The sequence below is a fragment of the Sclerotinia sclerotiorum genome, genomic scaffold (genome assembly GCF_000146945.2).
Source record: "Sclerotinia sclerotiorum 1980 UF-70 scaffold_1 genomic scaffold, whole genome shotgun sequence".
NCBI classification, from domain to species: domain Eukaryota; kingdom Fungi; phylum Ascomycota; class Leotiomycetes; order Helotiales; family Sclerotiniaceae; genus Sclerotinia; species Sclerotinia sclerotiorum.
Window position 1 is genome coordinate 2589180 of NW_001820835.1, and position 24829 is coordinate 2614008.

At 40.3% G+C, this 24829-nt stretch overlaps 6 protein-coding genes across 6 annotated transcripts; 3 read left to right on the forward strand and 3 right to left on the reverse strand.

The window, feature by feature from the left end:
• Nucleotides 1-431: 431 nt before the first annotated feature.
• On the reverse strand, nucleotides 432-2537 carry SS1G_01006 (hypothetical protein; the record flags this gene model as incomplete). Its single annotated transcript, XM_001598867.1, has 7 exons — nucleotides 432-545; nucleotides 745-898; nucleotides 1024-1428; nucleotides 1479-1790; nucleotides 1841-1965; nucleotides 2061-2257; nucleotides 2462-2537. The coding sequence occupies 7 exons, from the start codon at nucleotides 2535-2537 to the stop codon at nucleotides 432-434; spliced, it is 1383 nt and encodes a 460-aa protein (XP_001598917.1).
• Nucleotides 2538-3397: 860 nt separating this feature from the next.
• On the forward strand, nucleotides 3398-6046 carry SS1G_01007 (hypothetical protein; the record flags this gene model as incomplete). The annotated part of the gene is made up of 4 exons (XM_001598868.1): nucleotides 3398-3402; nucleotides 3710-4039; nucleotides 4402-5941; nucleotides 6011-6046. The coding sequence occupies 4 exons, from the start codon at nucleotides 3398-3400 to the stop codon at nucleotides 6044-6046; spliced, it is 1911 nt and encodes a 636-aa protein (XP_001598918.1).
• A 4240-nt stretch (nucleotides 6047-10286) lies between these two features.
• SS1G_01008 (predicted protein) lies at nucleotides 10287-10561 on the forward strand (the record flags this gene model as incomplete). The annotated part of the gene is made up of 2 exons (XM_001598869.1): nucleotides 10287-10450; nucleotides 10555-10561. 2 exons carry the CDS (start codon nucleotides 10287-10289, stop codon nucleotides 10559-10561), a joined length of 171 nt encoding a protein of 56 aa, XP_001598919.1.
• A 4590-nt stretch (nucleotides 10562-15151) lies between these two features.
• Nucleotides 15152-16436, forward strand: SS1G_01009 (hypothetical protein; the record flags this gene model as incomplete). Its single annotated transcript, XM_001598870.1, has 4 exons — nucleotides 15152-15220; nucleotides 15282-15460; nucleotides 15509-15926; nucleotides 15978-16436. 4 exons carry the CDS (start codon nucleotides 15152-15154, stop codon nucleotides 16434-16436), a joined length of 1125 nt encoding a protein of 374 aa, XP_001598920.1.
• Nucleotides 16437-18258: 1822 nt separating this feature from the next.
• Nucleotides 18259-20600, reverse strand: SS1G_01010 (hypothetical protein; the record flags this gene model as incomplete). Its single annotated transcript, XM_001598871.1, has 5 exons — nucleotides 18259-18511; nucleotides 18618-19450; nucleotides 19589-19716; nucleotides 19904-19997; nucleotides 20295-20600. 5 exons carry the CDS (start codon nucleotides 20598-20600, stop codon nucleotides 18259-18261), a joined length of 1614 nt encoding a protein of 537 aa, XP_001598921.1.
• Nucleotides 20601-21107: 507 nt separating this feature from the next.
• On the reverse strand, nucleotides 21108-22833 carry SS1G_01011 (conserved hypothetical protein; the record flags this gene model as incomplete). Its single annotated transcript, XM_001598872.1, has 3 exons — nucleotides 21108-21417; nucleotides 21471-22073; nucleotides 22136-22833. The coding sequence occupies 3 exons, from the start codon at nucleotides 22831-22833 to the stop codon at nucleotides 21108-21110; spliced, it is 1611 nt and encodes a 536-aa protein (XP_001598922.1).
• Between the last annotated feature and the right edge of the window lie 1996 nt (nucleotides 22834-24829).

Consider the following 24829-nt stretch of genomic DNA (forward strand, 5'->3'; position numbering starts at 1 on the left):
AATATAAAGAGACTTTGTTTTGAACTAGAGTGATTGACGTCAATTCAATTTAATTTAAAGATCATTTTACATCTTTATAGTTCTTTATTTATATATATTTTTTTTGATTCATTTTTAATTTATATTTATATTGTCATAGCTTCATACATCCTCAGCTCCATACCAAACTCCTAATCGCCCAAATACCCTCATTCCCTCTTCCCTACATGTGTATCTCACTCATCCATTTTTCCCTTACAAATTTCATCACTTATTCATCCCTCCATACATCCCTCCATCCATCCATTTATATATACCAAACAGCTCATCTCAATTCATCCCAAACTGTCTTGCCTACCCACTCCCCTTACTTTTCCTTCCAATCCCTTTCATTCCCTCAATCCCTTCCATTCCCTCAACCTCCTCCCCACAAAAAACCAACCAAGCACCAATCAATCCACACTCCGCGGATGTAATTTCACAACAAAATCCTCATTATAACTTAATCCACCGGCACAAACATATTTTCCCTCGTCTAGAACCTCGATATCGAAATTACGGATGATCTTTTGTGTGTTAGTATATTTATCCTTATAACTAGGTTTCTAAACCTAGGTATGTTTCTTGATTATAGTCTTTTTTGTTGTTTAGATTTTGACGTGCTCTTGTGTCTTCTTTTACTCCTTCGACATTGCTTGAACATTAGGTATGGGGTGTTATGGATAAAGATATAAATATAAAACAAAGACAGGAAAAACCACTAACCTCGGGAATAAACTTGTAAATTTCCACCCAAGCAATATCCTTTCCTAGACAAACTCTTGGACCCATTCCAAAAAGAAACATACCATGTTCTAATTCCGCAGCTTTGTCCTCTTCCATCCAGCGTTCTGGTCTGAATACATATGGGTCTGGTGCACTGTTTTATGTTAAATTATGATCATTCATCATTAACATTTAAAATTGATAAAACTCAGACGGGAAAGGTGTGGGAAAGAGAAAAGAAAGGAAAAAAAAAAAGATCAACAAATAACAAATACTCACAATAAAATAGGATCTGTTTGAACAGCCATAGTATAACTAGTGACATCCGTCCCACCTGGTACAAAAACCCCCTCAATGATTTTCCCCTCCGGTGGTACGGTTCTCGGAAGCCAAAGTGCCACGCTAGGCTGTAGACGCATGGATTCTTTCACAGCACCCACTAGATACGGAAGATGAGTACGCGTTTCTTCATCTTTGATTGGTGTTGAAAGAAGGTTTTTATTCTCGGCCTCGCGAATTTCGTTCAAAGCTTTGGCGAAACAGCCGGGAGTTGAAGCTATGAAACGAAGTATGACACCGAGAGTTGTGCCTGTTGTGTCGGCTCCGGCTTGAATGAGTAGAGTTACGTTGGAGCGTTTTTGAACGGGTGTAAGTGGTTCGCCGCCGGATCTTGCCTCGAGGATACTAAAACGCTTTAGTGTTAATTACTCTAACCTTTAGGTGAGAATACTTACTGCTGTAGAAAGTCCGGCTCCTCTGGATATATACCTTGAGAGATTTCGTCTTCTCGCTCTGTGATAGCACGGTCTGCTTCAAAAATCAAGTATCCCATACCACTTTTGGTGTCAGGTTTGGGTAATACCAACGCGCCTATTCCTGGAATATTGAGGATATGTTTCCGAAAAAAGGTGAACCTTGCAGTGAAGCCGACGAAATCAAGGCCTTTTCTCCAGTTTTGAAGCAAGGCTCGTTCATCTCGACTATTTTTCACGAATCCCCATGGTTGATTGAATAAGAATATCGTCATAATTTCGGCTGCGAATTGCCTGTCCAAGGTGAGCTAATAATTTGGGTTTGTGAGGGGCAAGTGACTTACGCTACTTTATCACCGAGATTAACGGATTCTCCTGCCTTTGCCTTTTCCGTCATGACTTTAGTGAAAAGGATTATTTGTTCGTCCATTTTGTCTTCCCAATCTTTCCTTATATCTCCAATTGCCCACTAAAGTTTTTAAGTCAGTTAACTGATAAATTTTGAAGGAGTTGGTATAACAAAGATGAGGATGTATTCTTCTCAATGGTAGATATAAAACTTACTGGTGCAGCTCCTAATGCTTTTCTCAAAGGTGCATGTTCTGCACCAGAAAGGGTAGTAAACAACTGTGGTGGGCCGAAGAGACCAGTATAATAGAATGAAGATTTGTTGTTGAGATTCCGGTCCCAGTACATCTCCTTCAATGCGGATGGCCTTGGAAAGAGAAGCATCTCAGGGGCGATACGAATTGGTGCATCTCCTAAGAGGTGTTAGATCAAACTTCATAAACTAGCATTATCATCAAGGAGTTTTCACATACTTCCATACTTTTGCAAGACGCTACGCTGCCATTGGATCTCATATCGGAACAGCGAGATTATTGCCAGAGGGAGCGAAAAACACGCTGTGTACCATGGTCCACCAAATTTTGCTAAAGGATGAAAGTATAAATTGTAAATTATACGATAAGCCAGAGACGTGATGACTGTGAGGATAGATACAACCAGGAGCGAAGAAGCATCGATATTGGAGAAAACCATTTTCACTAAACGATGACTGGAAATATCACAGAGTAGAAATTCGAATAGTCCATATAGATCGGATCAACAACAGCTGGATGGATATCCATTAGAATTATATAAAATTCAGGAAGCACCGAGGATATACTTTTCAACGGAATATTCCATCAAAAAAACAAAAATTGCCTTCGAGCTGACGAACTTCAAGTAAATGGAGAAGATTTATTTTCGATCTACCCGGATACCCTCAGGGGTGTTGATGGATGGAGGAGTGAGTAATCCGATAATGTCATAGGCTCATTGGTGTAACATGAATGACATTGCCGCTTTAATCTGGAGCTGAAGCTGAGTGTACTCAGTAAGGTTAACCCATTAGCCGAGGCAGTGGGTAAGATGAAAAAGAAATCTGCTTTTTCCCCTCAATCCTTTCTAAAAGCAAGATATGGAATCTTCGTTTGCGACGCATGATGATGGAATGGACGGAGTAGTGTTGCATTGCATTAAGGATATGGCATATATACATGACATATCCACTTGCCACCTTGAACTTGGTAATTTTGCATGTGAATGGGTGGTGAGGACGAGTGAACACTGCACAAGGTTATTCTGATCAAAACGGATAGAAAGTCAATCACCGCTTGATGATGGTACCGAGCACCAAGTACCCGTACCAAATACTTATCAACTCCAGGTATTTCTCCCGTAATTTGGTGATACCGGTAGGTTAACCTTACTTGCTCATTTCATGTGGTTACCCGTCAATAAAATTAAAAGTTGATGGATTTCTCACCAGATAATCAACGCACGGACCATCAAGTCACGTTTTACCTCCACGAAGAGAGACTTCCTTCCCTATACAGTATGTAGTATGCGGTAACATTATGTTGTACGTACCTACTAGGTATTAGGTATTTGGTATTCGAAGCAAATATCAAACTGTTCTCTTCACTTTCATTACACCTCATTTGCCAAATGGAGTTGGGAATGGAGTCTTGAGTCTTGACCCTTCTTTTTCGTTTTCGTCTCCTTACTCACTCATCCACTCATTCACTTCTTTTTCTGAATTTCAATTTCTTCAGTCATTCCCTAAAATCCTTCCCGTTCTTTCCAAATATGCTTCTCCGGAATAGAAGTAGTCTCTTCTTCGCGACTGGAGTTTTGTTCATTCTTTGGCTATTGTTAACCAACCACAGAAGAATAGTGAGCCATGTGGTTGAGCAATATAAAGGTGTGATGGAAACAGAGGTTGTGAAGGCACCGGGATTTGATAAAGTCCCTTCCATTCAAATAATTGATCCTCTGCTTGTTGAAGTTCCAAAGCCACAAGATGATCTTTTTCCTGCCCCGCCACGTCCTCCAGTTCCCGAAATTACACTTCTTGAAGCTACTGCAAAGAGTAGTAGAATCACTCTTCATCTCTCCATACAATTTCCCAAGGCCACAGCAACATCATCTTCAGCATCTCCAACTGCTACATGGTCCCTTCAGGATGAATTCATCAAAGAAAATGCGGCACTCGGAAAGTAAGTTTTCCAGAGCCTTGATTTATTGTTTTTCTGCTAAAGCCTTTATCAGGGAACAAAATGCAGGCCAGATATATGGAAATACACTTGATGGGGGTTATAGGAGTGAGTTTGCATACCGAATCACAGGCATCAACTCTTAAGGAGACCAATATCTGGAAACCATACGGACACTCAAAACCACTCGAATATCACCCATATCCCGACTACAATAGCGAAGTTTGGAAGTCAAGGAACAAAGGAACATATGTGCCGTGCGATGGAGGAAATGGACTGATCAAGGATATCTTGGCATTTTCTGGACATTCGAAGGCTTTTGAAGAACCTCAGATGGGATCGTATTCACTCTTTGACATCGACAGCAATTTATGCTTTGAAAGAGAGACTCGACTTGGTTCATACGGTTATACAGAGAATGCTGAAGTCTCAATCAACCCAGATTCGCCTCCTGGAACGATCAAGGACAAACGTAATATGCAGACATCAATACGATGGGACGAAGTCAATTGGGGATTGCTCCAAACTCAATGTTTTGAAAAGAACATAAATCGATACTTTGTATCCGAGATTCCGGAAATTCTTGGTGGAGAAATCATTATTCCTGCTCAGAACGCTTCATCTCCATGGAATGATTCTGAGGCTAAGCAACTGAATACCAAGAAAAGAGTGTTGGGAACTATCATCAATCGAAAAGAAGGCGAGGTGAATGAACTAAAAGATCATCTCACCAATGCACAACCGGAAAAAGCAGCTAAAGCCGCACTTGATGAAAAAACGCCCTATAAATCACGCACAGCAATTATGCTTCGATCATACTCCGGAAAGAAATGGAATGAGAATGACAAACAGAATGTTCGTTCTATAATTACAGAGTTGTCGTTGAAATCTGGGGGTGAATTTGAGGTTTTTTTGCTTGTTCACATCAGAAATAGTACCATTGCCATAGAGAACGACACTGAATATATTGAAGCTCTCCACAAGAATGTACCAAAGGAATTCCATGATATTGCGGTCCTTTGGAATGAAGCTTATGTTCAAGGATTTTATCCACTAATTCCAAAAAAGGTTACCAATGTACATCAATCTCAATGGCTTCCAGTTCAGATCTTCGCACTTGATTATCCTCAGTTTGACTTTTACTGGAATTGGGAAATGGATACTCGATATACTGGTCATCATTACGACCTTCTTGAGAGATTAACAAAGTTTGGAACTGATCAACCAAGGAAGTATTTATGGGAACGAAATGAAAGATACTATATTCCGTCTGTACATGGTTCTTATGATACTGATTTCCGTAAGACGATCGAAATTCTCTCAGGCAACGACACAATTTGGGCACCCCCGCATATTGCTAATGTCGTGCCAACTGGTCCATTGCCACCAGTTTCAGATCCAGCTGGAGACAATTACGAATGGGGCGTGGGTGAAAGTGCGGACTATATATCGGTTGCACCAATGTTCAATCCAAATGGCACTGGATGGGTTGGTAAAAATGATGTTTGGGGTTATGATGGACGTAATGATACTCCTCGACGTACAACGATCATTACCCATTCCATGTGTAGCAAGAAATTATTAGATGCCATGCATACCGAGAACCTCAACGGTAATCATGTCAGTAGCGAGATGACACCTCAAACAGTCGCTCTACTTCATGGGTTGAAAGCAGTATATGCACCTCTTCCGATCTTCTTTGATAGAGCCTGGAATGGTACAAGTTTGAATAAATGGTTCAATCCTGGTCCTAAAGAGGAAAGTGGGAGTTCGTCTGATAGTCCATTTGGCTGGGGTAAAGAGAGGAGGTTTCTAGGAATGACCTGGTATTATAGAGCGATTCCCCCAGGTAGGCTATATAATAATTGGATGGGATGGGAAGATCATGGAATTGGTGGAGCTGAGGTATGTTTGATTATCCGTTGAGATCTCGTACAAGTGTTAACTTATTAAGTGGGAGAAATTACATGGCAGGCCATGTCTTCCTCCACTTTTATTACATCCGGTTAAAAATACTGAAAATTCGAAGAAGGGTTTTGCTACGAAGTATGATTTTCCTTGAGACACCTGGGCGATATCAAATGGATGGGGATTTTGGCAATGCTAAGGATGGATTGGGACAAGGTGTCTTAGTATTAGTATGGGAAATTTCTCGCTTTAATTACTTGCTGTGGAACGGATATATCGGTTGGAAAGGGGGATGGGTGGGGGGGTGTTAAGTACAATTGCGATATGTAAAAGATGGAATTATTTGCTTGGCTTAGGATTTGCTAGATAGAGGAATAATAAGGAATGTGCTCGTTTGAGTAACGAGTTGAGATTTATATTTACTTATCATAGTATTGAATTGAAAATAAACTTTTTAATCGTGGAATTTGAAGGATGTCTTTGGGAGTTAGGCGGGTTTCTATAATTTATTTAATAAGTTCTTTTATAATATTCTTTATATAATAATTTATAGTTAAGTCATCTGAATTAAAATATAAATAAATATTTTTTATTTGTATATCTATATATCTCTTTATTGTGACGGAAAAGTCGTAAACGGAGTCAATTCAATCACTTAGAATCTAAAACTAAAGAACTAAGAAGATTCTAAGTAAGAAGGTCTTTATATACAAGGCTAGTGCACGTGAGCCACTAGTGGGTAACAACCGTCACGTAACATTTATAATCAATTTAAATCTAAATCTAAATCTAAATCTAAATCCAAATTCAAATCCAAATTCAAATTCAAATTCAAATTCAAATTCAAATTCAAATTCAAATTCAAATTCAAATTCAAATTCAAATTCAAATTCAAATTCAAATTCAAATCTAAATCTAAATTTTAATTTTTGCAATTTTATATCATCACTTATTGTATTCTCTCTCTTTCTTTTTAATTTATCTAAGTGTTACGCCGGGTAACAAGAAGACGCTCACGTGCTACCAATATCATGTGACTGACTCAGTGAGTGTTACGTGACGGTTGTTATCCCATTAGTGGCTCACGTGCACTAGCCCTGTATATAAAGACCTTCTTACTTAGAATCTTCTTAGTTCTTTAGTTTTAGATTCTAAGTAATTGAATTGACTCCGTTTACGACTTTTCCGTCACAGTAAGGATCAGCAAGCTCAGTACTGAGCCATACTGATCCTACTGATCAGCTAGAACACGAAGGTCTATATAATCAAGATGGATTTCCTTTGTATAGAGCTTCGTGCTCAAGATCAATCATTTAGTATACTCTACTATTAGTTACGAATTGCATATCATCATTGTCATCACTTAAGTCCCTGCTTGACGCCTAGTTATAAACCACCTCGAGAGCCTAGAGCACTTCCACGTGATCTAGACGGCAAACCTCGTAACAATATCACAGAACAAAGAGTCTCAAGCCGGGCTGGGGAAAAATTAATAAAGAAATTAGATTCTGATAGGGATATGGGAAGATGGGTTGAGTGAATTGGGTGATGTGAGTAGATTGTCTTGATGTATGTGTGTTGTTGGTGAATAGTAAGGTTGGCAATTTATCTCTCGCTTTGGGATTTGGGGGGAAATTTTGTCTTAACTTAAAAGTTGTTACCATGGGGAATGAAGTATTAGGGAAACCTTTCTAGGAGGTTGTGGATGGTAATTTCTGGATATAGGTTTTGTAGGTAAAACTGGAGTAGAATGGCGAGAGGGCTGAAGCTGAAGTGGTAAAAGAAGAAGGAAAGATAAAGAGAATAATATTTTTGGTATGTTTAGCTGTTGTTGTTATTGTTATTTATTCTTGGTTATTATTGAAATTTGAGTTAATATTATAGCACAGGATATATGTTTACACTTCTTTTCAGGGCTTTGAGACCAGTATCTTCAAAGATGTGATAGAGAGAGCATAAGGAAGATGATTAACGAGGGGACAAGAAGTAGCTCTAAACACCCGGTCTTTAGGTTAAATCGAGGGTTTGGGAGAAATATAGATATCCATGGAAGGAATTTAGGTGCTTTTGGGATAATCGACGGAGAATGAATACTCAGAAGAATGTAATATAGTTCATGCATCAAGTTTGCTAGATCCCAGTTTGAGAAGTTGCATGCGAATTTCCTCCTAGTGATGTATCTCTTCGAGCCTGCAATGGTTTTGTACTCCCTCAAGTCTCAATTCTTGGTATGTTTGCTGTAGGTCTATGGATCAGGTCAGGCAACCTCTGAGTAGATATCTGTTACAAAGATGTTTAGATCACTTCAGATAGCTTCTGAGTATGGGGTTTGTCTCCTATTTTCACACTTGAACATTTTGGAAAAGTCCCTCGCTCGATGATGAATAGGATTTCAAATTTTTGTTCTTTTGGGGATTTGATCGTTCTGGTTCAGTATAAGACATTCAAAGTGAAAGTTTTCTATCTTGATAATAGTATCTAATGAAGATTTCGTTATCTGCTAAACTTTTACATACAAATAAACTTCTGTCCCATCGATTAAAGGTGCTGCCCTTCTCCTTTCTGTATTTCCTTTACTCGAATATTATCAGATTATCAAGATCATGAAAAACATTTGATATTTAAAATGACTGTAGATACTCCCATGTAACTTCAACCAATCGCATCACTATAATGAACGAATGTAGAATTCCCGCTTGAAGTCTCCACATTCTCCTGAACTTAGCTGGTTATAGATAAGTGGATCAATGAAGTGGATTCATGACGTGTAATACCAGAATTCGAGCTCTACCGGTGGGGGAGCAGTGGGCGGTAAAGTGGTGGAGCATGGGTGTTGGCAGGGGGCGGGGTGTACTTTCGTGCAAAGGCCGAGGTATTACTGGCGGGCTTTTAATCATATTGGAAAAGTGGGAGAAGTTCAGGAGGATTTGTTTGGAAGTTTCCTCGTTTGCGAAAAGACCTGGTGGACTCGGGCAGCACGCCACAAAATTCCGGATTGCATAACCTTAATAGACTAGATTCATTTATCAAGCTAAAATCCACTGAAAAGTTGGGTGATCCATCCAGAATAATATAAACCCTCGACAAAGTAGACTGCCGTCTATGTTACTTGAACTTTTAGATTAGATAGTAATGTCCACCTGTGATCATATAATCTAAATATTACATGATACTACTAATATGATATCCCGCTTTTTAGACTCGGTCACAAATGCTTGAATATCTTTAAAGCTGTTCATTCATGGAATAAGCATTTGGATCGTATGATAAAAGGCTTTTTTGAGTCCAGAAGTCCTGAAAATTGTCTAGACCCCTTAATATTAGACCATCTAGTCCAGACATTTATATTGAATTCTCCCCAACAGTTCATCTAATTGCAGGAAGTCATTCCGCAGCCATTCGGACGACCATCCAGATGGAATATGGTATGACCATTGGGCATTGAGACTACAATACTAACTCAAGCATAGGCCTACATGGAATCTAGGATATAGCTTTTGTTCATTTCAATACTGGACTTCTGGAATATTTATGTATTGGGACTAGTTTTGGAGGTTTGAAAGTGGCCCAATTTTGATTAAAAAAACGTTCCAAGGCTTTTCAAGCTTTTAACTATCTAAAGCTTGGTATACTGTTGCAGTTTGCGATCAAAGTCGTTTCGCTACCCAGGAAAAGCCGACATGAAATTCAGAAAAGGGGGGCTCGGTAAGAAATTATTGTGATTTATTCACTAGCCACATCTTTGACTCCCACATTGATCAGTCATTTTTTGTTCGAGCTAGAGTCATTTGAAATAACCCTTACATTCCATGGCCCGTTTTAACATATTACATTTTTGTGAGAGTCTTTCGTGGCGACATATATACTCCTATGGAGCACACAACAAAATATGGTTGACATAAGGGTTACAAAAACTAGTCCTGATGAATGTAGATTTTTATGGAGAATGAAACTGGCACAATTTCAAGAACGACTTCACTCTGGAGTCGCTCGGAAATGTTTCCGCTGAGATCAAATACTTACACAGTCTCTCGTAAGTATTGCCTGAATTATGTCCGTTTTGTTTGAGGTCTTTTCTTCACTACTTCCGTGCCGCTATCCCCGGCGTCTGCGGCTAATTGCCATTGTTAGTAATTGATACGTCCGTTTTGTCAACATTAGTAAGAGCGGTCCTCAAGTTACAAAATGAATCCACAGATAAAGCGAATGTCATAATATTAAGGTATTCGCCTATCAATTGAGTGCAACACGTGTTTTGTCCGCACGAATATCAGAGCACATCTTCCACAAAACAAAAAATAGTCCTGATTTGATTTGAAATCTATAGAGTGGAGAAAACTCAATGTTGAGAATGAGAGTTCCAGTGTTCCGGTACGAAAGTCGAATGGGATTCGGAATGAACCATGGCTGTGCACAAATGATCGTAAGAGTGGAGGCGACTCCACAGTGGAAACGAGAGTCCCAATATTATGATGCGAAAGTTGAAGGAATGAACCTGTCAGAGCAGTAAATAAACGAAGCGGAAAAAGCCTAGCTTCAAACTGAGAAATAAGATTTGGATTGGACCTGGAAGTAACCTTATAGCTAATAATCCATGGTAGTTTATCTAGATCATGAGAGGAATCTGAGAGTGGGGGTGACAATCTTTAAGTTTGGGGTGAGAACTAAATGTGATGAGGGAGCGGAGAACGAGGACTGCATTTGCTGTCCGGAAGATGCTGATGAATTGTTGTAGATAATAAGTGGGTGGTGCTCGGTTGTGTTAGCCAGTTAGATGATGAGAATACGGTGTGTATTCGGTGCCGAAATAGATACGGACATGAAAGTATTTTTATAATCTATTGGTTTATGTGTTGATATTCTTGTACACCGCCTGCTAGATTTCTACGCAAGTCGTTGGTAACACTATATTTTGGAGGGATACTTCGGATCCACCGACAACTGAATCAAGTTGTGGTTAAGTTAAGAGTGTAGCTGCATAAGAGTGGATATCGAGATTGAGATTTGGGATTCTCAAGTTCAACTTCAAGGGACTTCCTCAGCAATATCTTTCACGCATCCTATTTTCTCATCTTGCTTCTTTTTCCCTGTCACAAAAATAACTCTATACCGAGGTGTTTTCATCTTGCTGTTTCGATCTTATAGCAACTTCATTCATCAAACCTTTCATTGACGGTGTTCAGATGTGGAGCCATGCCGTTGACGAAGAATCTGGATTAGACAAAATAAGAAGCAATATTTTTAGATGTCGGACATCTTCTTAGGAAGAGAAGTGTGAAATCCCGCCCTTGAATATTTTGACGGCGTGTATGTAACAATTGCAGGGACGCGGAAACTAGTCAGGAGTGATTTATAGTTGATGGTGGGTGGGTTAGATGAAAAATAGGTGTTAAGGTGGGATGTGACTCAATGGGTATTAGATTGGCTATGTAATCCACTTTGGAGTTAAGGTATGTATAAAGAAGTCAGGATAGTGATATTGATATGCCACTAGGCGATATGTAACTCTTGGCGATCTTACCTAGTATGGCAAGGTCGTTGAAAGGTGGGCCAATCTCTTGCATATTCCGAAGATTCTACGAACTAGAACACGGCACGAAGTATCAGTTCATGTACAAGAACCTACACTAAATTTTGTTAAGAAGGGCATTGATAGTGAGAGGGCTCGAAATTTTTAGGTTCAATAAAAATACGAATAATTAGAGATTCTGAAGTCGGTTGAGTTCTTGTTGGCGAGTTTAGACGGCAATGAATGCGATTACTTGGTCATCAACTGAACTTCTTATAAAAATCTAACTAGATAATCATTTCTTAAAGTGGTTTAGCGGGGATTGAAATTAGGGTTAGTGTAAACTTGAAACCCCGTTTTTGAAAAGCGCAGCTCTACGGAGCACGTTAATATTTAAAAATAGTAGATTCAACAACGGTGATTAGTGATAACTTTGTAATGGCTAGCATTAAGCGAAGGCGGGGAATACCCGGGGTAGCCAGGGGTAAAAATACGGTGAAATTCGGAAGAAACATCCCTGGTAAGCCGTGCACTCGGGGTACATCACACGTGTAGTATTATACTTGGTGGTGGCTGTAGGGATGGAAATGGAACTCGGAGTTATTTCTTATTAGACGACATCAAATACGGTGCCGTCCACTTGCTTTAGCTAGTTTATTTTCTAGCTCAAGGCTTCTCCTAGAAAGGGCTATATACTCAAAATTGCCCGCAAAAGCTGTTACGGATTCAGTAACCAACAAAAACTTGTCGCCGAGAAAAATTCGAATTGTAGATGTCAGCCCACACTGTCGTATATACGAGGTCTCGATGTTATAAATAATAGATGCATGCATCTACCTGATAAAGATTAACCTCTGGAACGTTCCGAAAATGCAAAAATTTTGTGCCAATTGATTCCAAGTAATCGATTAACACTAAAAGTTCTTATTCAAGAAGACAAGAAAACGTTCGAGAACAACATATGTTTAAAAATGAGCTTGATCTAGCATGAATTCGGTTAGTATTTTGCTGTCAAGGTAGTTCTAGAAAGATTTTATGCTTGAGAACGTGCTTCGTACAAGGCATAAACTAGCTCAAAAAGATTTGAACTCAATACACGATACACAATCCTCAGCGTATACCGCCACTCTCCTTTCGGTACCTTAAGAATGGGGGTGCTGCGTCACCCGGGCTTCCCGGCCGGCAATTCCTTGTTGGGAGTCGTTCTAAGGTTACGGCATCGTGCCGGAGAATCTGAAGATACTCAATTAAGTAGATAAGTGGGGCATGGTATGTGCATTTCGGTGGTTTGGATTCTAGAAACTCCGACGAAAGGCTTTCAAGTACAAGGTCTGTGTTGGGCTACTCTCTTTAAGGTTAGGTGTGGAACCTCGTTATACCGGACATAAAAATTCAGGTCTATCTAATCTGTTAAAAGTGCGTCTCCGGTTTATCGAGGTTCAGATATTTGGGACATTGATAAATTTGTATAATCAATCTTAGTTTTCAATCTCAAAATTTTATAAATTCAATGTGTAAATAGTTTTATAATGACTTTGATAAAACCAGGGTCTACTGTATATACAAAGTCTCTATCTTGTAACGTAGCCTAACCCTCACAAGTTAAGAAATTATTTAGATATCTTGGCGAGCTTGGACATGAGGAAAGGGCATGAAGCGGTCACGTTGGATATCAAAGTATCAAAAAGGTATCACATAGAGGAGTCAAACGATTACTCTAGCCAAATGCTAAGCCCTCATTTTAAAACTCATCATGCATACTGGATTGGCTGGATCCAACACGTGGGGTCAGATAGTATAATATTTCGCTTATTCTGGTACGTGCCGTTCATGGATGTATTCTGAAAGGGTTATCCCCGCCAGAAGCTGCCAGCTCGGAGTATTCTCCGTACTGTACAGTGCACAGTGTACAAGTAGTAAATTTTGTTGAATTGAGGGACCACAATGCAGTGGATATGATATATGGGTCATTATCTATCGATAGTACTGAAATGAATGAGGTTCAATTCTTATCGATGACGCAAAGTTCTAGAACTTCTTTCAAATTAGAAGAAAATTGGCTCGTCAGACTTGAGAAGGCTGCCTCCTTTTGTCGGCCAAATGCAATAATCCTTAATATTAATAATTAAAAATAGTCACCTGTACTGGCGGCTCGCAGTCGGGAAAGCACCTCAAACTCTCGACGAACCTTAAACAGATTGTATACTTCTGTTAAAGATTGATGCTAAATCAGCTCATAATATAGGATGATGAGAGATTTCTGTCCTCGTAGTTTACTACATGTCCACCTAACTTACATAATCTCACAATTGCATCAGATAAGGTTCGCACCTTGAGACCCCTGACACTACCGAGCCGATTCGTCGCTTAAAATCCGGCATTGTGTTTTCGTGAAAAGCTTCTTTTTATATAGTACCGTCAGAAAGCGCACACTCGAGTACCAAATAAAGTACCAAGTAAACTTTCTCATCTCTAGTGACTAAAGTACCACCAGTTGTATTTTGGGAGCGCGCGGAACCACGGAAGCTGATACCATGACCGGATAATTCCAGTCACTTACATTTTCACGGTACTTCCCTCTGACTTGATGATAACCCCAAAATTTTTGACAAGATGCACCTTTGACGGAAGTTAAACAAATTGCAATATTATAATTACGTCTCCCTCGTACTCGCCACGTCCTATTCACTTATACGAGTTAAAGCGAATGATTAAGGATCTCAGGAGTCAAAGAACCTAAAATTATCCTTGAACTTAAATATACAAGAAGTCCTTGCTATTCAATTATTGTGTGTTGAAATTATTGATAAGCAGAACTGACCGCGGGATGAACCGAAGGATGGGTTAATGTGCCGAACATAAGCTCATCAGACGCCACAAAATGAACTTTGACTAGGTAGGTACCTGTTACATGCAGTATATGCATAGTCTTGCGTTTAATAATTATAGGTCTATACTAGCCACCCTCTCTACCCATTTTCCACCACTACATTCCTCTAACCTATGAGACGTAGTAAGGGCTTACAATTAGTCGTGGCTTTTACTCAGTCATCATAAATTGAGGAAACACATTCCAAAGTTCATGAAAATTTTGAGATTACATGAATCATCTGGAGTTTAAATGAAATCTATAAAAATGATTCTGATTTGAAAAATCTCTTCGGATTACCTATGTATAGTCTTGATTTCTAATCCATCAGTAGCATATATACTTTCATTACTAACATATATACTTTCAAGACTATTGAATTTGTAAAGAATTAAGCAACGTTCTATATTATACGGGGTATTTACATATTGCGACTAGCTGAAGGGTGTGGCTCGTCTAAGGGCCTTACTAAGTTACTGCCTCTTAGTGGTTTCAAGTGTATGGTAGGAGACTAGTGGAGGAAGCTAGACTTAGCCTCTGATTATGCTTTGCTAAAACTTATAGCCGACGAAATAGTGAAATGAGCTCTACCTTGTCGCTAGCAAGAGCATCATCATTCGGTAGCCTAGTGATTACCTTTGAGGAGTGAGTAACGTACACCGACGACGGTTGGGAACGGAAGATACTCCTAGATTTCGAATCTCAAGTTTTCCTATAAGTACCAGTTGAGTGCCCATTTCTAAATGTCTCTTCACCACCTCAATCACTTATCAAACAACCTCTCCAGTCATCTCTACTCAAAAGATTCTTCTTTCAATCCTTCGCAACAATGGTTAATCTATCAGTTCTCGCTACCTTTTTGGCTAGCTCTGCTCTCGTAGCCAGTGCTCCATCTCCTGTAAGACTACCTACTTTCCGTAGCATTCACTTCGACAAGTATTAACATTTCATCCTCTTAGGCTCCAGAAGATTTGGACAAGCGCGCCGATTGCACATTCACCAGTGCAGCTACTGCCATAGCCCAAAAGAAAGGATGTTCTACTATCACCTTGAACAATGTTGCTGTACCAGCCAATACCACTCTTGATTTAACCGGCCTCACTACCGGCACCAAAGTTATCTTCCAAGGAACTACTACGTAAGTTCCCCGCCCTCATGTTCACAAACAATTCTAAATGCATTACAGCTTTGGCTACTATGAATGGGAGGGACCTCTCGTCTCCATCTCCGGAACTGACATTGTCGTTACTGGTGCTGCTGGAAACAAGCTTGACGGAGGCGGTGCAAGATGGTGGGATAAACTTGGCTCCAATGTTACTCCTGGTAACGGCAAAGTAAAGCCTAAGTTCTTTGCCGCCCACAAGTTGCTTGGATCATCCAGTATCACTGGTTTGAACTTCCTCAATGCACCAGTTCAATGCATTTCTGTCGGTCAATCTGTGGGCCTCTCGCTCATCAACATCAACATTGACAACTCCGCCGGAGACACCAATCAACTTGCCCACAACACAGATGCTTTTGACATCAACTTGAGTCAAAATATCTACATTTCGGGCGCAATTGTGAAGAATCAAGATGATTGTGTTGCCGTTAACTCCGGTACTGTAAGTTTTCTCCTACCTTAAGAATTCTATGACTTCTCTGATCAATGACAGAACATCACTTTCACTGGCGGAAACTGCTCAGGAGGACATGGTCTCTCCATCGGCTCAGTCGGTGGCCGCTCCGGCACTGGAGCAAACGACGTCAAGGATGTCAGATTCTTGTCCTCTACTGTTAGCAAATCCAGCAACGGTGCTCGTATTAAGACTGTCAGCGGTAAAACCGGCACAGTCTCCGGCATAACCTATCAAGATATCACCTTAGTTGGCATCACTGGTTATGGTATCGTTATTGAACAAGACTATGAAAATGGTAGCCCTACTGGCACCCCAACTTCCGGAGTTCCGATCACCGGTGTCACTATGAACAATGTCCATGGCACTGTTACTGGTGGTCAAAATACTTACATTCTTTGCGCCAACTGCTCTGGCTGGACTTGGAATAAGGTTGCTATCACCGGAGGAACTGTTAAGAAGACCTGCAAAGGTATCCCGACAGGAGCCTCTTGTTAAGCTACAGGCAGCCTTGATCGCATAGGAAATCGAACGTGGGTTTTCTAAGAGATACAAGTCTTTTGTAAGACGATGAATAGACGGAAAAGGATGGAGGATATCTGAGCTATTTGTTTGAATTTTGTTAAACTTGTTTCTGCTGTTGGATTGTATATATTGCCTTTTCTTTCACCCACTTACTTCACTGTAAATATACTAGCGCTCAATACATACTGCTATCACTTATAAACTTTGCTTTTTATCATACCCTCAATCATTATACTGCTCTTGATTTGCCATCATCTTTTTTAAGGGTGAGTCACTTTGCGCCGTGTTATGGCAGTCATTATTTGCCCCAAACAAAAAGATGCGAGAAGGATTCTTGCGATGAAGATTTCATGGTCAGACATAGGAACCCTTTGAGTCTAAATCTTCATCTGAACGAACAGCTCATCTCTTCCTAGCCAGTACTAATTCTATTTTTCTTTTCGGCTTCATGATATCATTGTGTCATAAATTTTCCTCATGTTTCTCAAATGTCATCCAGTGGATAAATAACTAAATGGTTGAGACAGCATTTAGTCCGAACAAAGACAGAGTCTTCTCCTCGTCGATGTCGATCATGTAACCGCGGGGCATAATTAGCATTTTAGATTTCACGTTTAGCTTTTTTTAGTTTAGGACCTTTGTCGCGCTTCCTAAAAAGATAATAGTGGGGATTTGCATATAATTATAGGCAAAGGGGAATCGAGGGACAGGGAACTAATTAGATAGACTTTTCCCCATGCAGCAGCCTTTTATTATTTCCTTTTTTCCCTTTTTCTAGGGCTTATTTTTGGTATTAGTCTGTTTGATAGAAGAGGCCATAACAGTATTTGATAATATTTTATAATTTTTGATTACTCACCTAAGAACTTGTTTGGTAACGGAAAGATTTCTGATATTTATAATATTTGATAGATAATATTTGAAATATTATTTAATTCGTATTTGATAATTAATATTTACTTCTATATGAATTTTTTTAAATATCAATAGATAGAAAATAAGACTATTTGTTAAAGTGAATGGTTGCTGCATAGCACGTGCACAGGGCACTAGTCCTATTAGGACTAGATTGAGAAGCTCTCTGTAGGAGAGCTTCACACTTCCGTAGAACTAAGATTATGGGTGATTTATATAGAAGGCCAATATAGCCTCAGTTCTGCCCTATCAGCTTCCCACTATTCCCTGTGTAAGGTCATTCCTTTTAACAGTTTTTAAGATTTTCAGATTTATACATAAATCCTATTGTGACCAAAAGAGTGTTTATAGACCAGCAATTGTATTTAACTTAGAATCTACAGGTGAAGAGCACCTATAGATAGGGATAGCTACTCTATATATACACAAATGAATAGCCTAGCCGCAATGGCTAGGCAAAAAGAAGTCATATTTAGCCCTCCAATGATCTTACTTTACCGATAACTATTGATACCTAGTACTTGTCCGGATCTGATCCTTAGGCCACCTAAATTGTATACTAATCCCGAGTAATCGTATCATGTGTGGACATGGTTAATGTACCTGAGGTTTCTTATATAATAAGGGTGGGAGGAAAGCAGGGGTTTCCGTCACACGCGAGCACATAAACATCTAACCCACCATCATCCTCTACCCATTCATCTATCCATCTTCTCTCATCATCCCTATACCTCGAATTCCCCTAATCCCTAATCCCTAAACCCTAACCCCAAGAACACACAACCTCTCCCCCACACCCCCTCCATTCCCCTCCCCATCTCCATTGCTCCTCCCACCTCCAACCCCATCCCCCAGCCCTCCCACCCACCCAAAACACAAACTAACCCTCAACCCCCCCCATCCTCCACTCCAACAACCTAACCTCCTCAAGCCGCATCTCACAAAGTCCCTCTATATTCCTCCCCAACAACTCTCTCCACGCTTTCTCACTCCAAACCAATTTTCCCGCATTAACACAACCCGATTCATCGAGTAGCGTCGTGATGATTTTAGAATTAAGTTTTAGTGTTAGGGATTTCTTGCAATGTGGACAGGGTGTCACAGGGGTATTGGAGTAAATTGGGATACCGCAGCTAGGTAGTGAGGGTGGGGGTATTAGTTATTTTGTTTTCTTTTTTGCTTTGCTTTGTAGAAATAGAAATAGATAGGGGAAGGGAGAGGGAGGAAAAAATAACAAACCACTCTGTACACAATAACATATTTCTTCTCCAACATTTAACCAGAGCCATTTCCAATATAACCACATTAATCCAGCCAGTAAATCCTTCTCCATCACCACTTCTAACTCTTTCATCTATATCCTTTAAACTAAAAAGTGCACTCCCAGATCCATAAATCGCTTTTTCTACTTCTTCTTCTCCCCATACCTCACTAGGAAAAGTAATTCCTATACTTTCTTTCCTCAATAATCCTATTGCCCATTTCTTCAACCATATTGCATCAGGAAATTCGGGTTCTACATCCACCATTGTATTTCTTCCAAAAGCAATTACTCCTTTTCCACCATAATCCAACTTATGCATCGGATTTGAAATAAGAAGGATTGATTTTCCCGGTTGCCATTCCTTAACACTTTCGATTAAATCGGACCAACATTTCATTTTCGTTTCACCGGTATGATCGAAGAGGATAACTTCAATAAGATCTGATTCTCCTCCATCTTTTTTAATGATCTTTTTTCTTGCTCCGATACTCTTTACACAAACTAGGAGTTTGATATCTAATATTCCATCATATCCTCCATTTAAATATGCTTCAATTGTCATGAGTCCGGGTAATGGTTCGCCTTTGATATAACCTAGGGGGATACGACAAACATCTGAAGCTCCAGAATGAGTATGGATCATAATATGATCACTAGTATTGCGACCAGGGAATAGATTTGCGCAGACAAGAATACCAGATGTTGGAGCACCATCGGATTTGGATGTATCAGATATGAAGGCTGTCCAGATTGAGAGAAGTTGACCTAGTTTTAAGGGGTAAGGTTGATTTGCGAAGTAGAGTTTTACCTATGAAGGGAGTGGAAGTCAGTATGGGTGAAGCCTGGAGTAAACGGGGAGAAGTATGGCGAGTATCATGCAAGACTAGCAAATGATAATCAAGCAAAGAAACAGGAGGATAAGAATAGTAAATCAAACACTACTAACTGAAACAACACCTCCTTCTCCTCTAACTCCAGTATAATGCCATCCTCTAGCCCTAGGTTGTTTCGCACTTTTACCAATGATTGTAGTAAAACTAACTACTCTTCCGATGAAAGTAACTGCTTTTGGTCCTGGATATTAATAAATTAGTAAGTTTGTTCCTAACATTCCCCTAAGCTTCCATTTTGCCAGTTATAAATTCCATCCAGCGATGTAGCAACACAAGAAGACTCAAAACATCTGGCAACCAAAAAAATGGTATATTGACTGAGTAATGAAGAACCCATCAAACACAGAATGTAGTTGAAGTGTACATACCAGGAACAAGCTCTCCCACCCCAAGATTCTCATACTCCCTACTTGGATTCCATTTTCTAGTCAAAGGGTCCACCGCCTCAATTAATTCTTCTTCCTGTTTCCATAACAAAACGTTAGTTATCAGGTAAATATGGGCAATGAAATCATCGTCGAAGTATTTCCTATATTAGCCTGTCGCTTCTTTCCGCTCACCACTTTTACTTTCCCTCATTCCATGTCGGCGGAAAAACGCACAGAAAAACACCAAAAAGTATACAAAATCCAAAATCCAAATCCAAATCCAAATCCCAAACCCCATCCTCACCAAAATCCAAAAATCCAAAAAGCCAAACAATCGCAAAAAGCAAACTCAAAACCCAAAGAACAGACTCACATCCTCCCCTCAACTCACCGTAAATCCATCTCCACCTCCATCTCCACCACCACCACCAAATTTTTCTTCCCCATTACCCCCATTCCCTGCATCCCTCCCATTCCCCCGTCCCACGATCCCATCACCCCCATCACCCCCATCCCTCCTCCAACCACCCCCCTCAAACTCCACACTCCCCCCACACTCCCCCACATCTTTAGAAAAACCATCGCCCCCTCTCCGCTCTCCCCGTCCCCTCAAACCATCCTCCCCCCTCATATCCAATCCAACCTCTTTCTGAAAAAAACTCTGAATTGACGGGTATGACAAAGCTGAAGGCGGCATTATAGATTGAGGTGTAGTAAATAAGAGAATACTACGGACTTGGAACGCGGAGAATGTGGTAGGTTTAAAAAAATGTATCCAGCGAAGAAGAGAGCAGACGGAATGTAGAGAACGTGAAGAGGATATCGCAAAAAGGTTGATCGAAAAAATGTAATGTTCAAAGGTGAAGATGTTTGGATAAGAATCAAGTGTGGCCCGCACTAAGGATCACCACCATTTCCTCACTCCTTCCCCATTTAAATTCACAACATGAACATCATGAAATTCCCAGTTGATACAGTTATAAAACATGAAATATTCACAAAGATGGTAATGAAAGTCAATGTTTGAAGTTTTAATCTACTTCAATTCTTGTAAAATACTATTCTAGGTAATGAATGAATGCATGGTACTTAGGTATCACCATGAGGTAGAAGAAAACAGTAAGAGGTAGTTCGAGAATCCATCAAAAGTCCCAGCCCACCAGGAAAACTTCAATCATCCATCAGTTTAGACCAAAGAGACAACCTAATAAAGCTTGTGCTCTAAAGTCATATCATTCTCAGGCTCAAGACCAACACAAGCACGGAAGATGTTGGTCAAAGCACCACGTTGCTTGGCAAGTGCGTTAACAACTGGAGCTCCAGGTGGAGTCAAAGGAGCCTTGAGCATGTAACTGAGAATACTGAGAACACTGTGGAAGTTCTTGTAATCCTTGGTGGTGGCACCATCAGTGGAATGAGCCTTCCATTGAATACGAGTCATCATCTCTGCAATGACAACAAGATCAATGATCAATGGAGAAGCAAGAAGGGAATCCTCGCAAACATTGAATAGACTATTAATGATCAGTATGACATCAACAAGAGTAACGGTGGAAAGATAACTTACGAAATGGTTTGATGACCTCCCATGAAGATCTCAGCATAGTACTCATCAAGAGCACGCTTGTTATCACCAACAGCTGGCATGTATTTGATGACGACACAATGATCAGGGTGTTCACCTTCCTTGTAAAGAACAGTATTAGCTGCTACCATGTCATCGACGACATTAGATTTGGAGATCTCCTTGGAACGAAATTGCTTTTGGGAGCTGAGATTCTTTCCATCGTTGTTACCAAGATGATTGTAACTGGAGATAGCAGTAAGTTTGATACCAGCACTGATCAAGAAGTCGACAAGAGCAGACTTCATCTTGGTTTGACCAGATTTGAAATCATCACCACCAATGAAGGAACCATGTTTCTCTGCGAGCTCAATGCAACCAGGAACGAATGTGTTTTGTGGAGAACCATTGATGAAAGGTGCGTTTTCGAGAATGCAAGCAACAGCGAAGATGGTAGACGGAGCAACTTCCTCATGTCCGTTCTCAATAGCTTTCAAAAGATTCTCGGCAGTGTCGTTAACACCATCAATGAGATCGGCGAAACGTTCAGTGTTGGCAGTCCACAGAACGACGACCTTGTCGAGTCCATTGTTGGCTTTGAAGTCACTGGAAAGAATGACATTAGCGAATGATGACTCTGAAAGGAAAAAAAAAAAACGTATGCTTACCGGATATCCTGACGGATCTTCTCGACATGCTCATTGCAAGCCTTGCTGCCTGGAATGAGGTTGTCGGCACGATCTTCTTGGTTGGCAGCAATGAAGTCTGGATAGTAGAGACCAGGAAGTGGAACCAAATCAGTCATCTCTTTCTTGATTTGTGCCTTCAAGGTAGGTTCAAGGACACCAGCACGATCCATGGCATCAGACAAGTTGAAACCACTGATGTCCCAACCACCAATGACCAAGTCATTAGGATGAACCATTGGCAAGGCATTGTGGAAAGGAATGTTGACATCATCACCAGTCTTTGCGTTGGTACCAAGCTTCATGGTTGAGCCCATGACAACAGAACCATAGTAGTTAGCATCACGAGTACCCTCGCGAGTAGCCCATGAAAGCCCACGACGATTAGCAATGATACCAGCAGTGACAGTTGTACCATTGTTTCCACCCCAACCGACAAGCATCATACCTGTCTTGGGAATCTTACGGTCAACCTTGAAGTCATAGACAGTGTCTTTGGGAGTAGCAACAAATTTGCCATTGGCAGTCTGAGAGACTGAGGTTGTACGGTAATTGTACTTGGAGCGAATCTCGTCATCAGTGTAGATAACATTTGGAGAGCTGACCGTGAACAAGTCTTGGTTAGAGGATTGGGAGAATGCACCATCCATGTTGCTAGAGCCGTTTGCGTGAGGAGCCATCTTGATTGATTTGGAAACTCGAAAAGTTCTTAAAAAGTTCTTGATTTGACGTAGAAGATGTTTGAAAGAATCTTAGGATTGATGTAATAGTGTAGGAAGCTTGTAAGAGCAAATATAAGATTGTTTTCGAGTTTGATGGCTACAAATGTATAGACAAAATTGTTTGCAAATGTTGTGTTTGGGAGAAGAATTCAGACGACTGAACAGCTATTTATCTAACAAACGGCGAGTCCGATGCTCCTGCTGGAGAAGAGCAACGGGCACCAGCAAAAGGATGGTGCGATCTGTAGATAGACTGTTAGTATGCGTGATTTCTCAAATGTTCCTCCCTCATTGAGAGGTTGTCGACGGGCGATTGCATATTAGGAAAGAAGCATGAAACCAACGAATGACAAGAAGATCGGAGATATGCCCGACATCGTAACATCATTGAAAGTTGTGGAAGGCAGTAATGAGCAGATGTCAACAAAGAGATTTGAATTGGTGATGAAGATGGAAGCTTGGGAAAGAGCTCCATTAAGGATATATTCTTTAAAAGGGGCACTTACGAGTTGAGAAGATTGGAAAACGTCTTGACGACGGGGGGATCACACTCGTAAGTGCGATCTAATTGATTGAGTTGAGTTAAGTTTTGGGGAGCTTTCGCAATTGATCTTGTTCTTTCAGTTGATTCGAAGTATGTGGTTATTCAGTAGAAGTTCTTTTTCGTGGGGATTGAAGTCAATTTAAATCCTTTCGTCTGAACTTCCGTTGTTGTCCGGATTTCGTAATATCCCCCCACTAAAGCTAGATACAGAATTAAAGCCAACGGAGCGGTTACCCACTCTTCGCATAATCACCGTTGATTGGATAGAATGTCATGCACATCGATAACGATCAACCAAAGAAAATATAAGATTCTCCATCAACTTTCCCATTTGAATATTGAGCTGGAACATTTTGCGGAGACCTGGTGGACTCTGGAGAAGTTGTGGAGAAGGGGGATTGAATAATTCTAGAGTACTTCAAGTGTTTGTCTATGAGCATACAATAAGGCAAGGGAAACTAAAGAGTAGAAATATCACGATACTGAGAATTGCATAACTCACACAATCATCTGGTTGAGAAATATATTCCAGACCCAAAGGTGGCTGGCTTATCGACTTGGCTTGTGAAATTGCACATAAGCTCCCCTTATCGATGCTCTCATATAATTCCTTATCAATCGGACCATTCACTTCCTACCAGCCATGAATTTCGTCGTGCGTGCAAAAGTTTCCTAGTATTCCGATATTAATGAAAATGATGTTATTTCAATCCAATCATCCTACTTGTTTAACATTCAACAATTTCATTGCTTCCATTGAAATCTAGATGGATACACAGACAGAATGAATATTTCCGATATACTCCGTACATACCTCAGTATTATTTGGTTCCCTACCTCCTATGAAATTTCCATCGCTATTGTTTGTTCATTAGTAAAATTTCAACATATTGCACAGATTGCACTATTGGTATTTAAAACCACAGCAAGCAAACGAAGTAGCGGTCAGAACATGTCAATATGCATCCATACTTCCATATCCATCCATTTCTGACCATCACACAAAATCAATCGCATACCTAGTACTTCCGGCCTCATATGAATTGCATGGAACAAAAATCTAACACGTGTAATTTCACCGCATGTTCGGACACAGCAAGGAAAAGAGATGTGATGAGATGCAACCAGCGGCATTTAGGAAACCTCCGTTCCGGTAGACCTCCCATTCCAAGCCTGGATGTTCGATGTTCGTTCGGGGCGGAATTGCCTGTTGGAAATAAATGCAGGTAGGTGAGTAGGTATCTATAGCTTAAGACTGTGTTTTGTAGAGGTTCGATGTTTAACCCAACTTGGGATGCGAAAAGAAATATATATACCTCGGTTGGTTTGGAGAGAGGCTTGGCTGAACAGAGGACAATTTGCCAGTGACAAGGATTTGGGTTTTTGGACCTTGAGAATCTGAGAGAGAGA